We start from the raw sequence: 27,861 nt of genomic DNA on the forward strand, positions 1-27,861 counted from the left end.
TGGAATACATTATGTTGAATTTAACCGTGATGAATTATTTCATCCTCATTCATGTATTGTAATATAAATTCATAAGAATGCATGACAATTTTTAATGCGGTTATAGCATACGTTATCGTGTAGGCCCTTAGTATTTAAATGTAAATAATGCAGCGTGCCTTAAATGTACATACCTATGCTTTTCGTATATTGTGTATGTTCCTATTATCTGTAGTTTGATGTATTTCAATAAACATGGCTATATTGTGTAATTGTGATTTTTTTTTAATTTTTTTTTAAGAATACAAATAATCTGCATTACCATGTAAAGCCCATAGGGTCTTTATTATTCATACTGATCTAAGAATTCTATTTTTTGGAACTATTTTCAGGTAGTCATGTATTTTCCACATTATTGAGAACATTTTATCTTATTCTACAACTGTTTCATTAAGTTTTACTCAATTCTATGATTCAGATGCCTAGGGTTATCACCCCAGCACTCACCCTGTGTATGTGTGTATAGTGGTGTGTGTGGGTGTGTGTATTACACATTTGAACGAATAAAAAAAAATAATAATAATAAATAAAACAAGTGTATGCGTACGTTTGTGTATGTATGTGTAGTGTAGCATTATAAGGATAAAGCAGAGATTTTTAAGAAAACGCTGACTTTGGACCACTAGTCTAAGTCGTCACTACTTGCCTTTTTTGCTGAGCTGGGATGTGAGAGACGGCCTACATATACCGCCCCCCCCCCCCCTCCCCCGAATGCCTCTATAGAAGCAGGGGGGAGATCTGATGGTGGCATCAGATTTTCGAATTCTTACCAGGTTTTTTTTTGGAGGGATATGAAACTGTGCGCGAATTAAGGTCATGCGCGAATTGTGGTCACACGACCATACATCTATCCCCTCACTTTATACGCACACTGAAACTGATCATTTTAATACACACATGCCTACTTTTATTAATCAATCCACCTGATATAAAGTCAAAACAACGAAACAAAAAAATGCGTATATATCTTATCATTTTATTATTCACATGAAATTGTCATTAGTTTATATATCGTGCCTCTTCTTAAAATTCCAATCTGATCTTGCTGCTTCAAAAAAAGAGAGGACTACCTACATGTTCAAAGAGTGATATATATTTCATATGATACAAGGACGGAGCAATGATAACATTTACACATATTAGTAGAAAAAAAAGTCTTATTAGAATTCTAAAATTAACTGATCTAAAATTGATATACGCCCTGCTCACTAATGTACATATTATTTTGTTTAACCTCTTGATTTGCCTTTTCTTCTGGCTATTTGTCTATTTCTCTAGATTTTATATTTTATATCTATATGATATACTCTAATACTCTAATTTCATTTAAATATTCTCACAGTTTAATTTTCTATATTGGATGACATTGATAATGCAAAACCTTCTACCAAAGAAAAGATACAATCAAAAAGTAAAGCAGGTAATACACTCAATGATGATGAATAGGGAAAATGTAAAAGGCTTTTAAATAACGTGACATATTTGATTAAATCAAAAAATGATTGATGAATGGGAAAAACATTAAAGACTAAATAAAATAACGTGACATATTTGATTAGACAGGTCAAGTGCGTCTTTATTTCACAAAAGATTGAATGTTGAATCAAAAGTATACTGTTGGAAGTCTCTTTGTTACGTTGTACCAAGGGAAATCACGTGACAGTCATTTGCCTACGTCAGTCGAAGGCGGACAGGAAAACAACAACAATGATGATGATATTGCAAATACTTGATTACTTGTTAACACTGGTAAAATTTAGCTGTACATGATAGTATAGATACTAGATCAGTTTCCAATGATGTCCATCATGGCGTTATCACTAACAGGTTTACCTTTTCTCTTAAGTCGATTGAACAAAGTCATGTTTTGAAACTTCTGCAATTTCTCTATACCTAATAAAGCTACGGGTTCAAACCAAAGAGCAACAAAATTGCTGAAGAGCATTCCTTGGAAAGACATTAATCCGCGTTTGAAAACTCACCTTTTTGATGAATTCTTCGAGTAATTATGTTAACGTACACATTGTAAAGCGTTTTGAGAGGGCCTTTGGTCCTGAAATGCGCTATAAAAGAACGAACTATTATTATTATTATCATTATTCTCAACCCATGTTTAAATGGGTACCTGGCAAAGATAGCTGGGGTAATAATATTTGCAGGGCCCTCGGAAAGTACAAAATTGATGCTGATGAGACTTCCATGTGTAAGCAAATTATTATCATTTAAGAGAAATTTTAATTTTGTGCCCGTGCTATTTATTTGGAGCTGATAAAACGGACTATAAAGAGAGACACCACTTAATGAGTTTTAGGACATTCGTATTTTATCGATAAAATATGCCAGGAACGACTTTGATTTCAATGATTATTGTATCAATGATTATTGACCGTCAGTCTTGACGGGTAAACACTACAAGACCAAATAACGACGTGTCTCGACTTCATCATGATGGAAATAATGGCAAGTTTTTAACGAGGAGATCTTTGGAATTTTGTTCGGATTGTAAATAAACAGCAGATATCACCACCACTTCGCACTTGAGGAAGACTTTCAGCTCTCTGCTATCCTTTCTTGGACATCGATCTATTGGCGTCTCATAAGCCTCGTTCCGAGATGACGCGGTTAACCGTCTCAAAAAGCCGCTGCGGTAAAATAAAATGATGTAAAGCTCGTCTATAGGAGTGCTTCTCACATTTCTGTGTGTTAAAATATTCCGCTGCGTGTGCACACGAGGCTTTATGACGTTGACATGGGACTGTGTCAGCCGCTGCGTCAACCACTATGTCAACCACTGCGTCAGCCATTGACACGGTCTGTGATGCGTCAGTGACACCGTACTCGGAGTCAATGTAACATGAGCGAGGCAAATGCTGCGTTGAATTACCAGCGTATTCCCATTGCCTTCAAGGGCTCAATTACTAGCGCAAATAATGACGCAATCAAAATGACGCATGGAGCTCAACAGGCATAACACAGATAGGTGGGTATGCTTAGCAGTCGTTCTTTAGCAATTCGATACTTTTTTCCGTCACCGCCTTTCTCCGCCTTTCATTTAAACGCAGCGTGGTTTAAATCTCGCTGCAACCAAAGTTTTAGACCCGGTTGACAGGAGGCTTTTCGATGACGACCAGGCATAGAAATGCACAGAACAGGTCCGGGTCCAGTCTCAGACGCAACTTTTAAAAAGTAAGGTGCAATGGCCTAGCGCAAGGCTGCGAATTGGTCTGTAAATCGACTTTCGACGGAAAACTGGCGTAAACAGAATACACAAAGAAACGTTTATGTGGTGATTCCATGCAGATGCAGCCAGCATTATCTGTAGAGGCTTATTGTTCACTGCTCACTGTGACATGAATGTTATTGAACTGAATAATCAGTTGGTTTAATTCGTGGCAGTAGGAAAAAAAACGCTTCGTGTGCATCGGGCTTTAAGTTGGTTTACCACGTCAAGTATGAACGAGGCTCAGCGATCCAGGACTCAATCTTGGTTCACCCGCTGGAGCCAGGCTTTCACTTCATCCCGATGGTTCTGGACCCATCTGATGTTAGCCCTGGTCTGCTCTACGGCCTGGACCATAGCTCTGGCGCCCGTCCCTTGATCAGGGTGCAGTGATATAAAGTTCTGAAGCTGAAAACGAAAAAAGGATTCGCTAAGTTAATCAGGGCGGATCAAGGATTTCAGTTAAGAGGGGACAACAATGTTTGACAAGTAGTAAGCAAACAACTAACAGCAAAAAAGGGGGGAAAATCAGGATTGTTTTGATGCCGTTTGTTCATTTTACGTCGAATTCTCTGACGATCAAAACCAAAGTGTCATCACCTCAAAAGAGGGAGGGCACGTTTACACTTGTGTTCTTAAAGGTACTGCGTCCCATTTGCAGGCCAAAATAATGAAAAGGTTAAATTCCAACGGCATTTAAAAGATAATACTAATTTAGAACTTCCCTAAAAAAAAGGGGGGGGGCTTGAAAATCTCTTTAAGTCGGAAAACAACGACTATTAGTTGTCGAATCGACTTAAGAGCTATAGAGCCAGTAAGTAATAGTCTCATTTTTAGACCATTGTACCGAATGGTCATACGTTTTATGCTGCGCAAAGATTCAATCAGTTTAATATTGGCCATTACAAGAAGTGGGTTATTGATGTAGACAAATGCTTATGTACCCTTTACAGCTCATTTTATGTATGTTATTACCAAATAAGAAAAAAGCAAGTCAGTCACTCAATAGTGTCTGACAGTGAAGTCTAGCAAGTAAACGGGTTTCCTTGCATAATTTGAATATTAGGACACTGCTAACGTTTAAATTTCACAGATAGGACATACATGACATATTTATAATTCCTGCAAAGTTCTACAGAATTTGATGTTGGCTGTAAAAGGGACATATTATCTTTAAGCAGATTTTCACCACTACTTCCAGTCCCCCCCCCCCTCATAATGCCATTGCCCCCTCCCCCATCCCCTCCAATGACCGAACCCGTAGTACGCCACTAGAAAGAGGAATAAGTATTTGTTAAAATTACCTCTCTGAGTTGTGACTCCGTGTTGAAATGCGCCGTGACTTTTTTGATTAGGTTGGCAAAGTGAAATAATGAACTGCCATAGCTGGAAATAAGAAAAGAATAATCAGGAAATATATTTTCGAATTATAATCAATAACAATAAATAATTTATCAATAACAATTTGTTATTATTTGCCTAGGGTTGTGACAACGGCCCACCCGATAACTCTTTGTACAAGGCGAGTGAGACATATATTGTCACTGTGATGGATATCGGACTCGTAAGCCCAAACCCCGTGGGTATTTCCTCTAAACAAATAAATTAAAAATGACAGGTATATAGGTTAAATGCATAATAATAGTTACGTTTGTCTGAAGAATTCCCAATTAGTCTGGAAAAACCGCCACGCTAGATCGTATCCGACGGGATTTTTCGCCACGCTCACTACAACAGACCCCGCATCCTGAGATTTTATTCCGTCGATCGTCATTTCTAGATATCTGTAATAAAGCGAGAATAAAGGACTTTATTAGTTAAAGGTATCTGCAATATATAGGGTAAAGATAACTTGTCCTATGTTTTGTCATTTCTAGATATTTACAAGAAAATATGATAAACTTAATCCCTTTTTATAGTCAATTTCTTTATTATGTATAACAAAAATAAGAACAATGCCTGCAAATGAAAATAGGTAGTATAAACATAACTTACGAGGCGACTTTTAAAGATAAAGACCAGTTATGGTCATGCGATTGCATTGTGAAAGAAACGTTGTCGAATCGATCAAAAAAGGTTGATCATCTAGCATATAAGTATTGGTGTGTACTGCAAGGTTCTGGAATCATCAAAATGATAAGAAATTTGGTCCAGTCTTGGTAAAATTACTAGCACTGTACACAGAAATATGTATATGGGACTACGCACACGTGCGCGACACGTGCGTTATATCTATCAGGTCCAAATAGACATAATGATTTACTAAATATATCAATTAGTGGGCGGTTTCTCGGCAAAATTTGTATCATTACGTATTATTCAAAACATATTCTTTCACATGATTGGTAATAAAAGCATCCATTTCATTTTTTGAGAGGGGGGCGTTTCCCAAACTGGTCTTTACCTTTAATATATTCTAGGTAATTATTATATTTTGCTGACTATAGTAAGTTATTGGCACTCTAAAAACTAAAGTGTGCAATGAAATTTTAGATTTGTGAAGGAGTAATAGCGCTTTCAAAATGGCTAATGTCACGGCGCGGCCATTTTGAAAGATAGCCCGACTGTCAGGGAAAATGTACAGAGCGGCCATTTTGAGCGACCATTTCGAAGAAAAAAAAGAAGAAAAAAGGGGTATAACATACTTGCTGAGTATCCAGGGTTGATTGGCGCATGCCAGAGACTTCAGGAGTAAAGCCCGTTCGCTTGCGATGAGGGTCGATTCATACTGGTCGAATGCAAAGGACCATTCTGCATCTCCTCCCCCTGCGATAGCAGTGCAGTAGACGCTCTTCTTTTGGTCAGGTGGTATACTGCAGTACCAAAGAAAAGGTTAGATTTTGTTTTCCAATTTAATTTAATTCTTCTTTATTTCAAATTACATGAAAAGAGTATACAAAATAGACAGAAACTTTTTTTTGTTAAAGGACAAAAAAATTGACATAATCAGCACCTGATACAAAATACTTGCAAAAAGAAATGGATATAAAAAAATTAGAGTAAAAGGAAAAAAACTGAAAAGTAACAGCAGAATAAATTAATTGGTAAATTTAAAGACCAATGTCTAAGTTTGTATAAATATACATGCCGTATAGCAAAGTCTACGGTATACATGGTATGTTGTATTTCAAAATGAATGCAACGACTTGTAAATCATGTCGTATGTTTAGGGTAATCCGATATTTGTTCTGGACCTATGGCGACTTTAACTTTGTAAATCCAAGTTTTTTCCTCATTTCAAATACATTGGATTATTCCTCAGTTACACTCTAAAAGCCGGTGAGTAAAGGGTGCATAGGAAAAGAAAAAGTGGGTAGGTGGAGATGAGAAGTTAAATGGGCCCTGTTTCACAAAATTTGTTATCAATAACAAGTTTCAATAACTATTATAAGCTACAGAAATCGTCGCATTTGATTGGCAAATTTGTCATAGAAATGTAGTATTTTTTATTGTGACAAGTTTTATGAAATAGGGCCCTGGAGCATCTCCTGCACCCTCTAATTAGTAGCCTTGTTAATTGAAATTTAATTTCAGAGTAAGACCGCAGCCCCCCCCCCCCCCCCGATCTTCCCAATGCCCTCTCAATGGGTGGACACAAACTAGGCTGCTGCCTGTGCTTTCAAATGTTTCTAGGAAAAATACGGCTCTATAAATGCTGAGGATCTCTTTAAAGGTATTGGGTATCTTTGCCTCAGATTCTAAATAAAATCCCAGATTTAGCTAGCTCATGCTGCAATCGTAATTATAACCCTTTAGGTCAGTCAGGAATCCCATGACTTTTACAAGCCGATCACCTGTCTGATTATCAAGATATTTGTGATTGGAAATCGAAATTTTACAAAAAACGTTTTCCTAACGATTTTGATAACACTACAGTCTGTTGGGGTAAAACCGGTCACTCGAAGATCTTTATATTTTTTGAGGCACTTCATGATCATTTTGAAGCGCAATTTGTTTAGGGCTTCAAAATTGCACCATATCAAAAGACACTGATAAGAAGTAGGACCATGCATCTCAGATTTAACATTGTTAAACGATGCCTTTAAGAATGATATGACTTGAATTGATCGACTCTTGCAATAGTGTCTGCCCCGTTGCCCTCGGAGGCTCGGAATACTGAGCATGATTTTTTTTAAAGTTCGACTTACGAATTATAGGAGCTATTCCTCATCCAGGCTGCAAACAATGATGTTGCCGTGGAGATGCAGTCTGCGTTGCCATAGTTACATGCTTCCTGTATGGCAAGAACACGGGCCAATCTGTAAATAAATGAACAACAAAAATATCATCTTAACTCTCAACTGTGAGGTGCATTGCTCGAAACAAAATTAACCATGGATAAAAAAAGGTGTGGTTTACTCCAGATGCTTGTATCCGGGATATACGTAGAAGTCATTAATAATTTTATTTCCTTTAAGCGGCGAGACGACAAAAATAGTGCAGATCTCTCTATCCAATATGCATTGACAGTGACACTAAATATTAGAATACAGGAAATACATCTACGACATGGATATGCCAGTCTTTAATTTATGGAAAGATTTGACAACATGATGCTACCAGAGGCTGGTCTCGTGTTTTACGAGAGCGTTGTAAACTTTTCAAAGAACGAGAATCTGAATAAAATTCGCCGTACAGCCTCATTAGCGCACACGCTGCGGTCTGACTGTTGTAGGTCTGTTTAACCCATGTAGGAAAAAAGAATTCGTTTCGCGCTTTCGGAAATGAACTGGTAAAGTTCTTACTGTTGAAGGTGGCCACTGTTTGAGTTATCCCATCCGACTGCAAGGTAAAAAGGTTCCACAAGCCTTGACATGTACGTCTGCAAAATGTAACGGACAAACAGTGAGAACAATGAGTGTGAAACTTGATCACAAAAGCTACATTGCCTAGCGTCATTGTCCTAGAATTTATTGTCCAGATTAAGAACTTCAACATTTGGAGGTGTCGTGTTATAGTGGTACATTCACTTGAAGGACTCTCAAAACCAAGGGTTAAGGGTTCGAATCCCATCGCGGCACTATATATCGTCCTTTGGCAGGACATTACTCCATATTTGCTACTCTCCACCCAGGTGTCAATGGGTACCTGGCAATGGCTGTAATTGAAGGACCGTCAGAAAGAACATTATTGGCGACGATGAGACTTCCTTGTGTGAACAAGAATATTACTTATACTATTTATTGCACGAGGCCTCTACCTAACCGTTACCTTAAACATAAATGAAAAGCCCAATATGCAATTGCATGCCTAACCTTAACCGTATACCTTACACGAAATAAATTAAGCCCAGGGCAATAGGTCTCCGAAGCAGATCGTCTATACAAAAGATGCTAACATAGTCAACATATAAAGGCTCAATCGTTAGAATATGACGCGGTAAACTGCCGCAAGAAACCCGCCGCTGTATTTTTATGTGTAAACGAATCATCTGCGCGCAACAAAGGTCATGCGCGGATTCACTGAGCTCTGTGTTATAAGCATGTGACGCGTTTTACACTTAACGTCAGCATGGAAGGAAAAAACCGCTGCAGATTTGCCGCGTCGTATCGTTTCTGTACAAGTCATTAAGTGTTTAAACTTTATACAGTTATCTTTGTTCTGTTCGTTGTGTGGTATTAATCGTACGGTTCTGTATCATGCAGGGATCAATTTAGTGACACTAACTTCAAAATCTCCATAGGCTGACGCCCTGGACAGCATGAGTTTGATGTAACCCAGGGCCTTGGTGGCGGTCAACCAAGGAACGCAGTGCCTCTCCTCGGCTAAGTAGCGGGTCAGGTTGAGTGCGGTGGTGTAACTCAGGTCGCCCGCCCTCGCTAAGTTCAGGGCGTCCCCGATCAGAGCTACACGATTCGAGATGGGGATGGCCTGCATGTTAATCAGGAGAGATTGTATTCGAATTTGGTATTTATCCATAATTAAATGTCACGATTGTTCAATATAGTATTGAATGCTGCGGAGTTCAATTTAACAAATTTAAATGATTATTAGAACAGACTTTTTCAGAATTTCCACGATTGATGTTTTATTTCGCCGATGTCGGAGACCAATTAGGTTGAAATTTAAAAAACTGCATGCTCCGCGGCATTCAATATTATACAAGTAATATGAAGTCGAGTGCATCGTCCCATAGTCCAGTCTGGAAATCACCGAGGAGCTATAGTTTTAACCGTGACCTGGAAAAGTAAGCAATGGTTACCTGGTGATCTGTGAGGAGTTGAGAAATCAGCAACTGCCAATTTTTTTGATCGTAGTTGACCCGATAGTATCCATAAGCGTTGATGTTCACCAGAAGCCACTCGTCTGCTAAAGAACCCGCCAGAGGTATAGTAACTGAACAGAAGAATCATATAACCATGAATAATGATAGCTTTAATAATATTGATAATTATGAGAGAAGAAGAAGAAGAAGAAGGAGCACCATTTAGGGTTGTTCCAGTTGGGTTTAAAAAGTGGGTACGACCAATTGTACCTCTCCCCAAATTCTCGTATCTCTGGACAGGTAAGTTGTCTTGCATTATTTTAAAAATGAAGAATTTTTTTGATAGATACCATTATTTGATGCATACATAAAGTGACATCTTTACTTTTGTTCAGCGTCTGGTAACACAACCCCAATCACGAACATGGTTATGACCATTATTCTGGTTAAAGAACATTGAATTAATGATTTTCATATAGTTAAGTCTACATACATGAAAAATTCGCCAAATTATTCCATCTTACCAGGCGAGTTGGGTGTAAGCCATTGAAGGGGAGGACTCTCGAAGTTTGCCTCCTGTTTTGTAGTATACCTCAAGGGTATATGCCATTGATAGCTGAAAATAATGTCAGAGCGGGTTAACAACAATAGGATCAATATTACTGGCTTGTTCAGATATGGCGCTAGACTTTGATTGGGCGTATGGGTGAGATGGCGAACTAAATTCGCCTAATAAGTCAGCCGGATCTTTTCGTACAAGCAAAAGGATATACGAAAAAAGGGGTTTCAGATTTTCAATTTCGCCGACAAAATAATATACCCCCAAAAATTATAAAAAGGTGAAGTACAAAAACGACATTCACAGAGTTTCAAAAACATGAATTACAATCATAGAGTCCAATCATCAGTATAGTCGTTCCGACAATAGGGGGGGGGGGTAACATACACATTTACAACGAAACTTGAAACTGGCCAACCAATTTAGCCAAAATTTTGCTCTTTAATATGTTAAGATTATTTATCACCCCACAAGTAATTACATGCATGGGCAACAACAAAAAATGAACACAACATTTTGAACAAAAATCTGTAAATCACTTGATGAATGACATCGTTATTGTAAATACCCAAGGTCATCATAAGTAGTTGTAGTGTTTGCTTCCGGATCAATGAGGAAGCGACTCTGATTGGCTGAGAAGGACGGATTAGCTGATGAATATTCACGAGTCACGTGGACGATGGGATAACCCATTTGTAAGGTCCATGTGTCCATGACTTGCTTGACATCAACGCCCGAACCATTTACGGCCTAAAAAGAAAAAGATATATTAATAAAATAAATAAAAAAGACAAGTAATGAAATTATAATGTTGACTCATAACCATGACATGGTCTTCTAAGAGAATGACTGTTAACGCTGGGTAAGTTGCCATTATTATAATCATTATTTTTGTGTTATTATTTAATATTTTGTCTTTTTTTCGTAAACAGTTCTTGTTTCTTTAAATGTGTTAAGTTGGTTTGTAAACATAATTATCTAAGATGTCTTACTCCAAAATTTGACAATCGTGGATGTCAACTCTAGACGCGTCACATTTTTTAATCAAATATTATTTGCTATCAGGATAAAAGAAAAATTCTATAAAAATTGGTGTTCATGAAATATTTCGATCAAATTAACATTGCGCAATAATATATTAACAATCGTGGATGTCAACTTTAGAGGCGTCATATTTTTGTAATCAAATATTATTTGCTATCAAGATAAAAGAAAAACCCCAATGAAAAATTGGTGTTTATGAAATATTTTGATCAAATTAACATTGCGTCAATAGTAATATGATTCAGTCAAAGACTTGTCTATAATATCTATTGCACACGAAGCGTCATTTACCTAACGCAAGACTGCGTCAGTGACGCTCCATGCGAGGCTGGCATCGTCAACAACAAAAAGCATAATGAGCAGTGTAAAACAAATTGCATTAAATTAATGGCGCATGAGCCAATTACCTTCACAGATTCGATTAGCGCAGGTAATGACGCAATGGAAGTGACGCATTGTGTTCAACGGGCATTATACATGAGGTAGGTATAGACGTACATACGGTACTTACATCGGTAAAGCAATTCCACAGGTCCGTGTTCACCGCATTGCTGTATTGATATCTCTCCACATAGATCTGCATGAAGTAAAGTTTTGTACAGCACATTTTAAAATTAAAAACAAATATCAGAATCAATTTAGCTTTAAAATACATTCTTCTTTTTTTGCAGATTGTATCATCAATACTAAATATGCATTTATTCTGTTTGCATCAGCTATGATAAATTCATTCTTTTGTCAAATGACAATACGGTTACGTTTTACAAATACATGTTGTGAATACGTCTTGTTTTCAATGTGACGTGATCGGTAGTGATGGAGCTAGTACAACTCCGGTTTACGTAGCCGAGCATCCGAATCTTATTTATTTAATTGTCATGATGTAAAATGATTCTGTTATTCGGAAAGGGGGAAATTACGAACAAGAATCAGAGATGGTGGCATGTCTCCGATTGATCCATGCGATTAACCCAATCTAATGCGCATGGAAAGCGTCGTGCAATATTATATCCATAATTCAGAGAACTTTTTGTTAAATAAAAAAGAAAATTCCAACGGAAATCTAAAAGAAAACTGCACATACCTCTAATCCTCTCCTAAACTCTGTTTCACCCAAGAAATCGTGTATCATTCTTATGATTGACGCTGCCTGTTGGTGTAAACGAACAAGATTTATATGCATTTATAGATTTTTCTTGAGAGAAGGAGAAATCTGAAAACGTTTTCAAATTTATTTTCAATAACCTCTTCTTCCTTATAATCATCATCATTTTGTTGTTATTATTGTAATTAGTATCATCATCATCATCATCATTATTAGGAGGAGTAGTAGTAGTAGTAGTAGTAGTAGTAGTAGTAGAAGTAGTAGTAGTAGTAGTAACATTATTATTCCTCTTCCTCCTCCTCTTCTATCATTTTTCTCACTTCTTCTTTTCATTGTATCTTTCATTTTGTCCTAACTGTACTTTTTTCTCTATCATTATCTCTTTCATCACCTTTCCCTATATACTATCCAAATCCACCTCCCTTTTTTCTCTCTCTCTTGCTCTTGCCCTAATAGTTCCTTCCCCCTCTCTCGTTCCCTCTCTCTCATTCTCTCACTAAAATCCAATTGCACTACATCAAATTTCGGTCTCCCCCATTTCCACCAAAACAACAGTTCTCTACCTCGAAGCTACAAGGCAATTTCATTAAAGGAATTGCTTTCTCAACCTGAATGTGTTTTTTGTGTCAATACTTTTTGTACTTTTGGACGCAACTGAATAAACGGCGAAAGGTCATTTACATCCGCTGTACATCGACATCTCGATAGATTGCAGAGATTTACAGGCTGTTAGAAAAACATGAAATTCGTTGAAATCAATCGCATTGGCACTACATATTGTAAAACAAAAAAGAGAGAGCAGTACGTAGTTCCCGAGTCTTCCCTTCTTGCTTGCACACGATCTTCTAAATTGGAGGTGATAGTCACACAAATCTGTTCCCCCTCGATCATGGTTTAATTATTGCAGGCTTTTAATTGTTGATGTGCCCTCCCTCGTTGAATATGTGGTTAGGCAACTACCACCCCTGCCCTTTCACACACACACACACACACACGCACACACACATTTCCCTTAAATTTACACTGCCAGCTATACGCTGCTAATGATTTATATATTTACATCAAACAACATATACAGATATCTTAGCAAACACTAGAAAATTACTTTTCATATTGCCTGTGTAAATTCCATATTTATACAATGTATAGGCCTATTTTTTCACAAAAATACTGGGTAAATTGGTGAATTGCCATTTGGTCTACACCCAGCCCGTCTACTATCCACATGGTATTATTATCACTTCGTCGACTTATCTTTTGGTCTAATGACCATTTAGGCTAAAAGCCATTTAGTCTTATTTACAGTCGGTCTAATTCTCAGTTTGTCAAAAGCCCATTTTGTATACTATCCATAAGAATTAATATTATTATTATTTATAATTATTAGACCTAATGGCTAGTAGACGAAATAGGCAAAGTTTACGCAATACATTTAGAACCCGGGACTCTGTCGATCACCTTATCGTAGACGATAGCATCATACTGTTGGTTGATGTCGTCTGCAGTGAAGACATCAACGATGATTGGGCGGGAAGTCGGAGCGGCGTCCGCTTGAAGAGCGTCGAACAAATTCGTCGCAGCAAACTGGTCTCTCTGCCGGGAAGTGATAGTAGTGATTTATTGATAAGAATTGTGACTAAATTGAATCGTATTTATTTCAGCCTGTTTTATTTCAGCCTGTTTTAACCCTCGTAATCGCAGTGTTCTCAGCTCGAGGCTTCCCTGAGGAAACAAAATTAATTTTCCACCATTATTATTATCATCATCATCATCACCTATTGTAGAAAAGTGGAAAATATAAATAATTTTAATGTTCAGACAAAAGATTTAGCCATTTTTTTGCTATACATAATGTTTATTCTTGCTAGGAAGAAAGCAAAGAAAACTGAAATCCCGAAGTTGATTTGAAGTTGCGTATTTATTTTGACTTCAAATTACATTTTAATGATATATAATTATTAAATATGACAACTGAGCCCCGTATCCTGAAAATGCTTTTATGTCAGTAAAACGATGTTAAGTGTCATAACGAATCTAAATTAGGACAAGTCATTGGTTAATATCTGCGCAAAGCTGTCTGCGTTCGCGTAAAGTTGAAGGGACTCCTGCCCGAGCACCATTAGTTTGAGTTTGTTATGACAGTTAACATCATATTCCCCAAGATAAAGGGTAGCATCCCGCTTAGCATCGTTTTCAGAATACAGCCTCTGAACATTACTGTGTCGAATCTTTCAAAGATGCTGAGCTATCCTTAATTTATAAAGTGTCAAAGAAGTTGATCGATACAATTTTAAATTTTTTAAAAGTATGAATTTTATCTATCAAACATAAACCATATTTAGTGTCACAATCATGAAAAGAGGTTAGATAAAATTAAACCTATTCCAACTTTATAGGGCCATATTCTAAAAAACGATGGTACCTTCATTAGTAAAAACGATGCTATTTGTCATCAAAAACTAAATTTGCGCGGAATCAACCAATGTAACTACTTATGAAAATTAACATCATTTCAGTGATTTTACTTACATAAAAGATAAAATCGTTTTCAGAATACCACCCCTTGGCAAGAGTGTATGTCCTAACTTACCATACCCCAGTCGGGTTCTGTTATGTTGGTGCCGATGATAGAGGCGTAGGTGGCAAAACCTTCTTTTAACCACAGATCGTTCCACCACTCGAATGAAACTAGATTACCAAACCACTGCAAGAAAACAAGAAAGTATACAACTATTGACTGCTTTGAAGGGCACGGTTAAAACTATTGCCCAAGGTGATCTCGAAACTGTACAGCGCAGTCTCGAGATCACCGAGGAACTATAGTTTTAACCTAGACAAGAAAAAGTAGCAGTCATTATGTGTTTGTTTACCGCATCCCCCGTGTCAAGTCTCAATAAAGAAGTAAGCGGTGATAACAAAATATTCCTGTTAACATGTTGTTGTTGTTTTTGGGTAAAAACAATTACTCTTTTAAAAATACTGCACGTATATACGGTGTTGTTTTGTTTATCTACTTTTTAATCTAGAGAATTGACTGGTTTACTAACATTTCAAATTCTATGCATACTTTTTAAACAAAGGTTCTTCTTGATATCCTAAAAGCTTTCCCAAGGCTTTCCCGGCATAGCAACACGTAATGTATGCAGACTAGATTCCGGGTATTGTAATTAATTAACTACATGTAAATGGATTACCCATCACTACGTACCCTGAAAAGAAACATCCACAAATTTGAATATGTTATAACCGGTCTATTTACGCGACCGGAAATTCTCGCCTGAGACACCGCCACTCAAGTGGGGGAAGGGGGGAGGGGGCATGACCGACCTGATGGGCAAGCTCGTGGGCCAAAACGTTGTTAATATCCTGGAGGTTGGATTCTGACGACTGTCCAGGAGTGTAGAGGAGATAGGACTCTTTGAACGTCATCAAACCCCAGTTCTCCATTGCACCTACACCAAAATCGGGTATGGCAACCGTATCTGAAGAAGACAAAGTAGACAGTGGTAGTTCCAATGGGTATATGGGGCACGTCGCCCCCCCCCCACCAATCCAAATCTGGCATACCATATATATGAAGTAACAACAACTTGGCCTTGATTTTTCAGTGTCTCAATCAGCAATATTAGACACCAAAGGGCACCTGGAAAAATGTGCAAACCTATCTTTCTCTCTTCTTTTTTTTCCTTTTTAAAATTATTTCAGAGAGTATAAAATGCACCTACAAACATAATTTCTTTTAAATGTTTCCCTCTGTAGCGTTTTTTTCTCTCCCTTTTCAATTTTGCCACAACCTACCCCTGCCCCTCCCCATCCCCCTTTTTATTGGGCAGAGAATAGTGGATCTGCAACTGAGATATCTTGTTGATTCTCAAAAACAATACAAAAAAAGTATAAAATAGCAACAACAATAATTTTTTGGAAAACATTATAAATTCGTATGTGTCCGCTACAATAATTTTAACAAGAATATGCAAACAGTGATGACAGGAGAAAATAACGGCCACCAACGTCATGTGAACGTAAATAATAATACGCGAACCACTTTTGCTGCCCCTTCCTCAACCCCTGTCATTTGGTTTCAAGAACTCTTATATTTCAACTGAATTTATTCAGAATATCATTCATATCAAAGTCCGATTTTAAAGATATAATATTTTATTGATCACCTGCAAAAAAAAGAGGTGTAAAATAGGAAATTCACAGGACTAAGTGTCAATCTAAAGACTTAAATACCAAGATTACATTCAACATGACTTTTACTTTTAGGTCGATGTAGCCTGTTTAGCTTTTATATATTTTAACTTGAACTGAGGTTTTCATGCTGAGTTTCTCAGACTTCAGCCATACAAATGAGACCGATATAATAATACCTGAAATTACTAGAATTGACCGAAGAAACGATTTAATGAGGGTAACTTGGTGCTTTTCCCTAAGGTTCATAATTCAGAAACACAAATATATGTGCTTTATTATGGGTTGTGAATATTTTTCAATCTGCTGTAAGTTCTACATTATGATTTCCTGTTTTGGTATATGTTTTGTTTTTATCTAGGGCTCTCCAGAACAGCAGGGTTATTTCAAACTGAAGACGCATCCCGAATAAAATAAAACTGAAAAAACAAATGAATTAAATAAACAATAAATGGTCTAAACAGGCTATTCCTATCTCTATTTTCCAAGGTGACCCGTCTTACCCATTTTGGGGAGCGGAAACTTGGTACTGAAGTAGAAATCGAAGTAATCCAACATGGCGGCTCCTTTCTGCAGAGCATATTGCACGGAAGACATCGCCTCTTCTCTTGCCCAGATACTAAACTGGAAAGAGGATAGAAAATAAGAATTATAATTCATGTAGTGCTTCATGACATTCATGGCTAAAAGTTTAATGCAGATGAAAATAAATGCAAAGAGCTCAAACAATGTTAACGTATTCTTTGCGAATAGCATACAAGTTGTAGAATCTGTACTGAATTATTCGACCTACCTTCCTCTTTTTTCTCCCTTTCCATCCCCTGTCTCTGTCTCCGCCTCCCTCTCTCTCTCTCTCTCTCTCTCTCCTCCTCCTCCTCCTTCTTCTTCCCCTCCTTCCCCTCCTTCCCCTCCTTCCCCTCCTCCTCCTCCACCACTACCTCCTCCATCTCTCTTTCATTTCCTTTCCCTTACTCTAAGTAGCGGTATTTTGCAATTCACGTCGGCTTGTTCATTTTCGACCTTCGGTCTATCCAAATCTGTCCGGGTCACTAATACGAAATTGCTTCGGACATTTTCCCTTCGAATTAAGAGCACAATTATTTTCGTCTGTCGGAAAGTTCAAACAGTCAAAGATCGGAGAGAGGTTACAGGTAGACAGATTTTAAACCATCTGTGGTTTGAACTTTAGGTGCACAATATCTTGTAAGCAGATGCTCTCAACAAATGCTGACAACTTTTTTTTTCTCTCGAGTTGATCCCCTAGACAATTTAGGGATAATAGCAAACTTTTAACCCTAAATATCGACTTTGTGATGTTTGACCAAATCATCGCAGTTTCTATTAAAGGTATTTCAAAATCAAACATAATTATCACCTATGATAAAGATGAATACATTATGTTAGAACAATGATCGCTAGACATTCAAAAAAATCAAACATTGGGTAATTTAGCATAGCCTTTATTGTGCAAAGATGGCAACGACCTATATTACTACAGTCAACCCGGCGTTAGTGACCACCTGTCTACCAAGACCACATTTTTGGTTTCCCTTGAAAATGGTTTCTCATTGAAACATGTACTAAAGGAACCTGTACATAAAGACCACTTGCCTTTAAAAAACACTTTTTGTGTTACTCTTGGGCGGTCGCTGTAGACAGGTTTGATTATACTATAATCCGAACATGATTTGTGAAGGCAACACGTACGATGAGATAGTGACATTCCCCTTTGATTGGTTTCTAGAAAGCCTTAGCGATCATGTTTAGGGTGTATAGTTATTTGCTAGTACACGCTTGTCGCAACGAACTGGAACAGTCGTTGAGAGAACACTGATTTTGTTATATCGGTGGTGGTGGTTGGGGTGGTGGTGGTGTTTGGGGTTGGTAGGGGGCGTATCGGTTTTACTGGGTGAGTAGATCGCGAGATAACTAGATCATCGAGGACGGGGTGAAGGGTCGTCGTCTTAATTTGTTTCAAATTACCTATGATGCCCTCCTGACTAAGTATTTTGGGGGACAACAGAAGAATTAAAGGAAAGGTTGACTTCCAGATCAACTTTGTGGGTTTTCTAATTCTAATTAACTCCTATGTGAAAGGATATCACAATAGTTTTAAAAAATTATATTTATTCTTTTTCGAGGGACTTTATTTGTTCATATCATAAAATAACAGCTATTTAAAACAATTAACACAATGTTTAATGTTGTAGTAAAAAAAAAATAGCACTCTCAAATTCTAAATATTACTGAAAATAGTTTCAACTTTGCACACAATGGAAGTAACATCAACCAGTCAGAAAAACTTCTAAACAGTTTGCCATCACTTTAGGCACGATTCTGGAATGTTTTGATGGAGTCTTAGGACAGAACTTCATTCGCTCTGTCATGATATCGTAAGGGGTCACAGCCAAAGGCGTCCATCTTGTTTTTCTCCTATACTGCACACACGAAGATCCCAGGGGAAGGATCTTGAGTTGCAAAGAGTAATAAGCCACAGGATTTTTTTGGGGGGAGGGGGGTAGGTGGTGGGAGGAGTGGCGTAGCGTCGATAGAATTGTTGACGGGGGGGTTACTCTCATCCGTTATTGGGGAAGGCAATGGTCTTAGAATGACCTTGTTATGAGATAACAAGGCCAACGATTGTATGGAGGTAGTGGAAAGGGGTTCTGTCATCTTCTCCCCCCCCCCCCCCTCCTAGTTTTCCCCCGCCCCACCTCTCCCTTTTATTTCTCACCCTTTTCTGGGTTTTTTTCTGCACTTTAGCCATTCAAGAGGGGGGTAAAAGGCCCATGTGCCCTCTATAGCTACGTCGTACGGTGCCACGTACGCGGGCTATGAGCGCAAATGAGAAACGAATTGGTATTGACAGGATCGGAATTTGTATAAACATGCGACCATTCCTATATTGAAGAAAGCAAAAGCGATAAGCAAGTACAAGTACATGAATTCAAAGAGGAATGGAGAGAAAATATAATCAGTATGTGAATTTGTATGTTCTTTACTCATGGAGAAATTAAGAGCATAATTGATGGAGTACATTATAAGCCAGTCGTGTGGTAGATACATTTGATTTGATTTGATTTATTTATTTCTGTTTGATTTTCTTTTGCATTTTTACAAATATATAACAAACAAAATATTGCAAATTTTACATATTTTAAAAGAATATAATGGCCGAGTTCGGGGATAGGTCAAGTTCCAATTCTGTGATAAATAACAACAGCAACAAAATTTACTATTTTCAAGTGCCTTTGCATGCCTTAACTTGCTGATGAGGGGGGGAGGTATTTTTCCACTTAAGATGTACTTAATGTAAGCCAACTTTAGATTTGCCGGGGCACATGACCCATTGCCCCCCCCCCCCCCTTCTCGGATATGGCAGTGAAACAACCTCCAAAATCTTTCTCTCACTATGCTGTAAAGCCATTAGATAATAATGTAACAGACAGCTGTTATCTGTTTCGATTTGTTTTTTATAAAACTAATATATAATAGGAGCCTTCGTTTGCTGGAAATGTAATTGTTTCGTAGGAAGATTAAAGAGCAAACTAAAACGTCGCATAGTAAAATATCAACGTAAACAAGAACGCTTACCTCTATGTTACCAGACGTAATCACTGTTTCTTTCTTGAAGTCGCAGACGACATAGCAGACTGTGTAGCTCGGCATCGGTTTCGTTCTCTCGAAAGTCGACCTGACCCATGACCTTTCACCTTCTTCGATCGTCACATTCTCCGTCCGCATCAGCGGCATGTTGCTAATGGCAACGTAGCCGGGCTGGTGGACGAGGGTGATGTTGTATGTGGCTTTCATGGCTGGCTCGTCAAAGCAAGGAAAAGCCATGCGGGCGTTGGTGGGCGCAAAAAAGGTAGCGGCTAGGTATCTAACAATGGGCGATATACAAAAAAAAAGATTTCAAGGTGATTATTGACCATTAATCATTCATGATTAAGAAAGTGGTACAAAACATATTCATTGACTTGGTCTCCGATTCCAGACTGTAGTTTTCTCCACGATCATTTTCAAGAGCAGGAACCCGGACAACAAAATGTTGCCAAGTTTGTCGACATCATGGCACAATATTCACCGAGCACAACACTAATGCACCCTCAACATTTGGTGACTAATCTAAGGTTAGTCGTACAGCTTGAAAATTTGACGAAAGAAAATTTGAATCAGCTCTGTTACATAACCACTAGCTCTCCCACTATAACCACCATCTGTACACTCCACCATAGCTTCCTGGTGACACCAAGAATTCGTCGTCAATTACGATCCCTCCAAAGAGAGGTTCTTCACCATTTCATTTCTTCTTCTGACGGTTCTATGATTTATTATTTATTTCAATTTTTTCTATATTATACCCACCGCAGCTAAACTATCATCAAGCAGATCTTTACCAGGGCCCATATTGTAAATTGATCCCAAATCGATCGCAAATCCACCTCCAATTAATCATCCAAAAAGTTTTGGATCATCGGTATCTCCATTATTTCGTTGCCATTTTTACCAAATTTAATATGATAAATTGAGAATGATATCAAAATCAGCTTTAACAAGACGGGGTATTTCTCGATTGGGTGTAATCCATATTAGAGACGTTTGTCTCGCACAAGATTTCAAGATCAAGATAATTTAGGATGCGCCTAATTATTTGGTATTTCCCTATCTGCTCTCGGATGAAGATTTACAATGGAGTTTTCCATCAGCGTTGGATGATTTTCGCCAGGCAATGTGAGAGGGCGTATAGTTACTGGTCCTCTCTTGGTATTTTTGCTCTGTTGGATCGACGATGGCCTGTGGCGTTGGGATTATGAAATTAATAACGTTAGTAAATTATTATTAGTAAATTGTAGTAAGCTATAATACTTGTTTACCTGGTTTCTCCCGCGGCCGTTTTGTACGAGCTCCTGTAGAGTCCCAGGAGCCCTTGATCTACAAGCTCGGCCCCGAATCCAATAGTAAACCGGTACACCTCTCCTGCAACCAACCATCCATCCAGCTCCGCCACGAGGTACTGATTCTCTGCGTGCGTCCAAGGCTCCTTCAAGAACCCCGGAACCACGACACCTTGCCCCGTCACCGCTTCAAGCGAGGCGGTACCCGCGATCATATCCAACTTCTTCACGTGCAGCAGGATGAGGTTCGTCGTCCTCGTGCACGTCATCGTCACCCGTATCGTCCCATTAAACCACTGCTGGTCATCGATGTCGATTCGGTTGTCGAGGTCGTAGTGAGTTGGTATGAGGTCCCCGGGGAGGCGGGGTTTGTCCCATGACGCCAAAGGTGCCGGGCTGGTGGACGTAGGTGGAGGCCTACCGGTTGTCGAGATATGAGTGGTACTTTCATGCTTCTTGGTGGTTGGTTTCGGAGTAGAATGGTGACCGGTGTTGATTATGTGTGGTGCGTTCGTTACTTCTGAGGTCCTATGTATACAAACAGGATTAAATTAATGTTTAAGGTTAAAGATAAAGACCAGTTATGGTCATGCGATTGCATTGTGAAAGAAACGTTGTGGAATCGATCACAAAAGGTCGATCATCTAGCATATTTAAGTATTGGGGTGTACTTCAAGGTTCTGGAATCATCAAAATGATAAGAAATTTGGCCCAGTCTTGGTAAAGTTACAAGCACTGTACACAGAAAGATGTATATGGGACTACGCGACACGTGCGCGATATCTATCAGGTCCACATAGATATAATAATTTACCAATATATCAATTAGTAGGCGGTTTCTCGGTAAAAATTTGTCTGATCACGTATTAGTCAAAACATATCCTTTCACATGATTGGTAATAAGAGCTTCCATTTCACTTTTTGAGAGGGGCGTTTCCGAAACTGCTCTTATACCTTTAACAACTAACGTTTTGGGATTTATACCACAAAATGTATATCACATGCAAGTGCTTCGAACAGCAAATTAACCAAGAAAAACAAATCAAGAATGAAAAGAAAACCTAAAAAGATTGGTCGTTATATTTGAGGAAGATCAGTAGCAATATAGGCTTGTTTTCAAAACATGCATTGGTGTAACCAAAACAAATGGTCTCTCTTTAGAATATGGACTCCAATTTGTTCAGTGTTTCCCGCATCAAGTAATCGTCCAAGAAATTGAGTTAACTGCAATGGACCATGCATGATTCTGAAAATAACATTTTATGTCAACGTCTAATTGGAACATCAGACTGACATGTAAGATAAGATCTGGAGAATTTGTCTGCCGCTGAGTTCAATTGACCTTTGACCTCGCTACAGGCTTAGGCAAATACATGAAGTTCATGTGTAGCTGTGTTTAGAGGCAACAGGGTGACACTGATACGAAGTGGGTTACGTCCCAAGAGACCACGAGCGTCACTCAGCTCGAGATTGCCAAATATCCCGCTATTTCTGATTTGGGAAATAATCCCGAAGTTACAAATCGCTTCTTCATCAGCTCGAGACTTGACCTCGAAACTTGAAACTCGAGCTGGAGAAATTAGCTCGAGATATTTTGCTCAGCGTTCACGCATAGTGCGAGTCTTCGGGCTGGTGAAAACGCACCGGACAAATATCGGGATATCTTGCAAACTAGCCCAAGATATTTTGGGATGATTATCTCGACAAAATATCCCGCTTATTGCAACTTCGGGCTGATGAAGGCGCAAATTATCCAGATAATCCATCCGGGATAGTTCAAAAAGCGGAATATTTGGCAATCTCGAGGATGAACAACAGATTGATTAAGCAGAATGGAAGGAATTAATGAATGACAGCATAATATATAACATAATGAAGATGATGTTGAGAGGGATAATGATGGTTGTACTGAAAGAAATATATACAGGGATGAAAAACTGTTATGAAAAATATTAAGAGGTTGACACAGAAACCTCACCTGAAAATAGCATATTCTGATAATTACATATTTCTGTTGTACTTTGACTTTAAATGAATAGAGGGGGCAACAGGATTTCATTTAAAACCTGAACTAATTTAGTTCAGGTTTTCCGATACCTGAATCTATACCATAATCATAATCCTATATCTTTGATGAAAATAATAAACCTAGAGCCATAATAATTGCCGTCGAAGTAAACGTCGGGGTGCCTCCGCGGGGACCTATGCCTAAATCTCATTGTAAAACACAGTCGTCACTTGCCATTAGGGACTTTTAGATTTGCACGTCGACATAGTGGACTGCTACGTGTGACGTCCTTTTAAGGCACAAGGCAATGGCAGTGTCTTAAAAGGACGTCACATGTAGCAGTCCACTATGTCGACGTGCAAATCTAAAAGTGCCTATTTTCTTTTCAGGCCCCACAGAGGGGGAAAAACCACTCTTCAAGATCAGAGTCGATAGCGTAAATGCATCCAACTGGGAAAAACGTCAATGTTGCAATGTAAATCGATTTTATGCGACCGCTCTTCTCCCTCAGGCTCGTGCCATGTTATTTTGCCAATTTTAATGGCAACCTGTAAGGCAATTTGAGGTAATAAAGTGCCTCAATAGCATGTTTACATCAAGAAGGTACGATGATTACAACTATTATGATCATTGATAGAAAGCACTTGGTGTACGATTATAGATATCAATATTTTGCGTGTTTACTTTCTCCAATCTGCAATGTCACGTTAGTATATAGTGGCGTGAACTGACGATTAATTACTGGTTGGAGAATGGGGAATATGCGACACGATTTCTTCAAGAAATAAAAGAATCATACATATTTTTAGGTTATTACTATTAATCATTCATTTTGGAAAGGAAGTGGTTGCTTACCAGATTGGCCAAGGAGGGATTAAACCTCCCTGCGTGGTCACTGGCAGGTGGTTATCTCATCTAATCAGCTCTCAGTAACAAAAGAAACGGGGGACCATGGGGGATAAACGGGTACCGCTTAGGCATTGTTGGCTATATAGCGGGCGCAAAAAGCTACAAGTAGTGCAGTCCCGCCTTAAACTCCTGGAATAGTTATAAATGGGTACCGGAAAGGAATGAAAATCCCTTGAATTTATAGCCAGGTATGGTTTGTGGACTGCACCGTATGTATCCCTTGGGAAGCATTATGTCCGCGATATCATATTAATGTAAAAAAAAACTATTTTTATCATCAGCACTAGAGAACTCGGCAAGGGAATAGATATCATCATGCTGTCATGAAATTATGTTGATTTTGTGTTCACTAAGATTAAAATTTGTGGCAGATATTTGTAACATCACCCCTGTACTGGTTATAACTTTGACGTACGCAAACTACGACCACTTTCTCTTTGTAATTGCCATCTCCATTTCATATTATATCTCTCTTTCTCTCTCTCTCTCTCTCTATTTCTCTTTCGTTCTCTCCCGTTTTCATTTCTGTATGTTCTGTCTAATTGTTATGGCCTTTTCTTTCATTCTCTCCCTCTTTCTCTGTCTTTCATGTTCTACCATCTCTTTTATCAGTCTCCCCCCCCCCCCCCTCATCCCAAATCACCCTCTCTCTCTCTCTCTCTTTCCTTCTTCCTGTTCTCCTTTTCTTTCTTAATTCTATTTCTCTTTCTCTCTCGTTTCTTTCCAATTCGACTCGCCTTTCAGGTTTCACACTGCGGTTCGCACATAATAGGCCTCATATTGATTGCAGATACATTCATAAATAAACTCCTGCATAAAGGAATTTGGGGCCTTCTTTCCTTTATAATATTCTATTACTATTTTGTTCTTAGTAATTATGCTTTGTGCACCTCATTTTGAAAAAGTCTCTACAATGTCGAAAAACATATAAATGTCATCACCATGATTATTACAATAAAAGATATCTATATAATACTGCTCATATTCAAAACATGTCAAAGTAATAATAAATAACTATGATCGAAATATGTTTATTTTTTTTAAGGCCTGCATATTTTTTACCAAAAAATTAAAAGCTTTCCGAAATTCTATTAATGATTATCAATTAAACTTTACCTCGAATGACATGGCTTCCTTTTCGCCAGGAGCCCGCACAGCAATCCCACGACAATGATCGAGAAGATGAACAGGAAAAACACAACGATCGCCCTGGTCTTCGATACGTACCGCTTCGCTGGTCGGTACTGTTCGTCTGGAAGCCTGTCGTTTTCTAGGAAGTCAAATTTCAGCATTGTTTACAGACGGCCGCTCTGCGCAGGTGGATATGACGGTGGAAGTCGCTGTGTAGGGGGTGGGATGTGCGTGACGTGCGCTGTTTATATGCCGTTACATCCAGCGATTGATGAATACAATAGGATTAAATTGACCAAGGTCCTCCTCGTATTGATCGAGTGAAAGGCAGATAGTGCACTCACTGCATGGGCGCACATCCTTTGACTCCGATAGATTCTCCTACTTCCATCATACCGCCACGGCGTAATGACAGCGAACAGACCGCCGTATACCGCTGGGAATCGGATACGGAAAATCGCGGATTTTGTCCGCTTTCGCATTCGTAATGAGATTCGCCTCGCAAAGCAAGACAATTTTCACGACCTTGTGTTTCCTTTCTTATTCCTCTCTTTCCGTCTCTCTCGTCTGGATTCCCACGTTTTGTGTGTGTGTTTGTCTTTCCCTTGCTCTGTGCACGGTGTGTGTTTGTGTGTGTGTCGTCGACGAGATCGAACGTCACAGTGACGTAGATGATCGCCGTATTCATTGTCTGCGCATCGTCTGTTTTAATACAGTCAAACATTTTATTCAGTTGACGGTAAATCCGCCCGCTGTGCGCACAATTACGTTGCTGATACACAGATTTGTTATTTCTTCGACATTGAATCCATTTATGAAAACGTAAATTATGAATAATGCCTATGTAAGACTCGATCTAAAAATAAGTCAATAAACATGCATGGTGTATGGATTCAGGTATCCTAATTATTTTGGATTTATTATTTCATTTAATTGATTAATTTAGAAAGCCATGACCTCGTTTTGCTCGTTTATGAGGGTATACCGCCTTCTAAAAGGAAGACAGGGCTTATCCATGCTAAACTTTGTGAATAATAGTGACGGCGCTTCAGTACATCAGGGGTCCGAGCCAGCCTAATAGAAGGCATTTAAATCTCTCTCTCTCTCTCTCTCTCTGAACAGCGCCAACAGCAGAATCATAGAAATCGCTGGAATCCAGTGTATTGTTTCAGGCCTCCTATTTTTTATGGAATAAAATTACTGTATAGGCATGCCGTCAAATTCCCATGAAATTTACTGAAAGCATCATAAATTTAAAGAACTATGAGATATAAATCACACTTTTTAAATATGACGTAATGAAGATTAAGTCTTGCGTCCTCGAGCATTTTGAAGAGAGAATCATTTTGCATTCGGTATTTTTCTTTCTTTCATGTATCTTTGTGATTTTAGCGATATAATACTTTTCCCAGCATTATGTGCAGCATCGTTGTTGTTATCACCGTTAAGGCATTCAAATTCTCTCTCTCTAAACAGCGCCAACAGCGGAATCATATAGAAATCGCTGGAATCCAGTGACATATTTTAAGCCTCTTATTTTTGATTGAATAAAATTATTCATATAGGCATGTCGTCAAATTCCCATGAAATAGGAACCCGGGGCAAAGTGGACCAACAAAATTAGAACAACTAGAACAGGATTACAAAGTAAAGTAAAGCAAAACATTTGGTTTATACTTTTACCTTAGGACTACGTACCACTAACAATATTGACACTAACAATGTTTCTCAAATAATCAGTTTTATTAAATGATATGAACTTGAAAAATGTTAAAAATGTTAAAAAGTGAATTACTATGTAACACATTCCATTTTGCCCCACCCACTTTGCTCCGAACAAGTGATTTTTTTTCAGACATGCATTATTTTCACGTGGGCCAATGATTACTAGCGATGCTACGATGTATAAAGTTAAGCTTAAGCCCATCCATCATTAATATGGCTTTCGTGATAATTCGGCATGAACACAGTTATTGGCACATGAACTTAGATAGATGGCAGCATAAACAAAAAATTACCGGGCGTGTTTCACTTTGCCCCGCGTTCCACTTTACCCCGGGTTCCCCTAAAACTACCAGATATAAGTTAAACTTCTAAAACGTGACATGATGATTAAGTTAGGAGACCTATAGCATGTACAGGGCGAAATTCATCCCAACTTCGTTGTATATCGTGTTTACAGGAAAAGTCATTTGGAGTATGCAGAAGTATTCTAACAAATATTTTGTGTCTTTTATTCGTGTTTTTTGTGATTTTAATGGTATAATAATACCTTTCCAAGCATTGTGTGCAGCTATCGGTGTCGTCACAAATGTGACACCCCCCCCCCCCCCCCCCATCAAAATAAGGGATCAGTATGAGGGAGGCTTTGACAGAAAGAGCGGGAGAGACAGACAGAGGCAGAGACAAACAGGGAGAGAGAGAGAGAGAGAGAGAGAGAGAGAGAGAGAGAGAGGAAGAGGAAGAAATGGAGAGGGGGAAGCAAACGAATTGAAATAAGTTTATATGTACTCTCTACCCCCTCAGTTCCATCCAGGCGCGTACGCAAG

At 38.5% G+C, this 27,861-nt stretch overlaps 1 protein-coding gene across 2 annotated transcripts; it reads right to left on the reverse strand.

Moving 5' to 3' along the window:
• Positions 1-995: 995 nt before the first annotated feature.
• Positions 996-25,972, reverse strand: LOC587311 (aminopeptidase Ey). 2 transcript variants are annotated; one of them, XM_030994438.1, is made up of 19 exons: positions 25,298-25,971; positions 21,244-21,792; positions 19,961-20,249; positions 16,870-16,990; positions 15,500-15,654; positions 14,763-14,876; positions 13,631-13,765; positions 12,152-12,217; positions 11,579-11,644; positions 10,592-10,773; positions 9,989-10,080; positions 9,462-9,595; positions 8,927-9,130; positions 8,005-8,081; positions 7,408-7,518; positions 5,905-6,072; positions 4,909-5,043; positions 4,564-4,645; positions 996-3,667 (listed from the first exon to the last, which is right to left on the reverse strand). In XM_030994438.1, exons 1-19 carry the CDS (start codon positions 25,471-25,473, stop codon positions 3,518-3,520), a joined length of 3,006 nt encoding a protein of 1,001 aa, XP_030850298.1. In that variant the 5' UTR covers positions 25,474-25,971; the 3' UTR covers positions 996-3,517. The 2 variants fall into 2 exon arrangements, with proteins under 2 accessions (XP_030850298.1, XP_030850299.1); XM_030994439.1 differs by lacking the exon at positions 8,927-9,130 and having other exon boundaries at positions 25,298-25,972.
• Between the last annotated feature and the right edge of the window lie 1,889 nt (positions 25,973-27,861).

This window comes from Strongylocentrotus purpuratus, unplaced genomic scaffold (assembly GCF_000002235.5).
Source record: "Strongylocentrotus purpuratus isolate Spur 01 unplaced genomic scaffold, Spur_5.0 spur5_scaffold_21, whole genome shotgun sequence".
In the NCBI taxonomy this organism is placed as follows: Eukaryota; Metazoa; Echinodermata; class Echinoidea; order Camarodonta; family Strongylocentrotidae; genus Strongylocentrotus; species Strongylocentrotus purpuratus.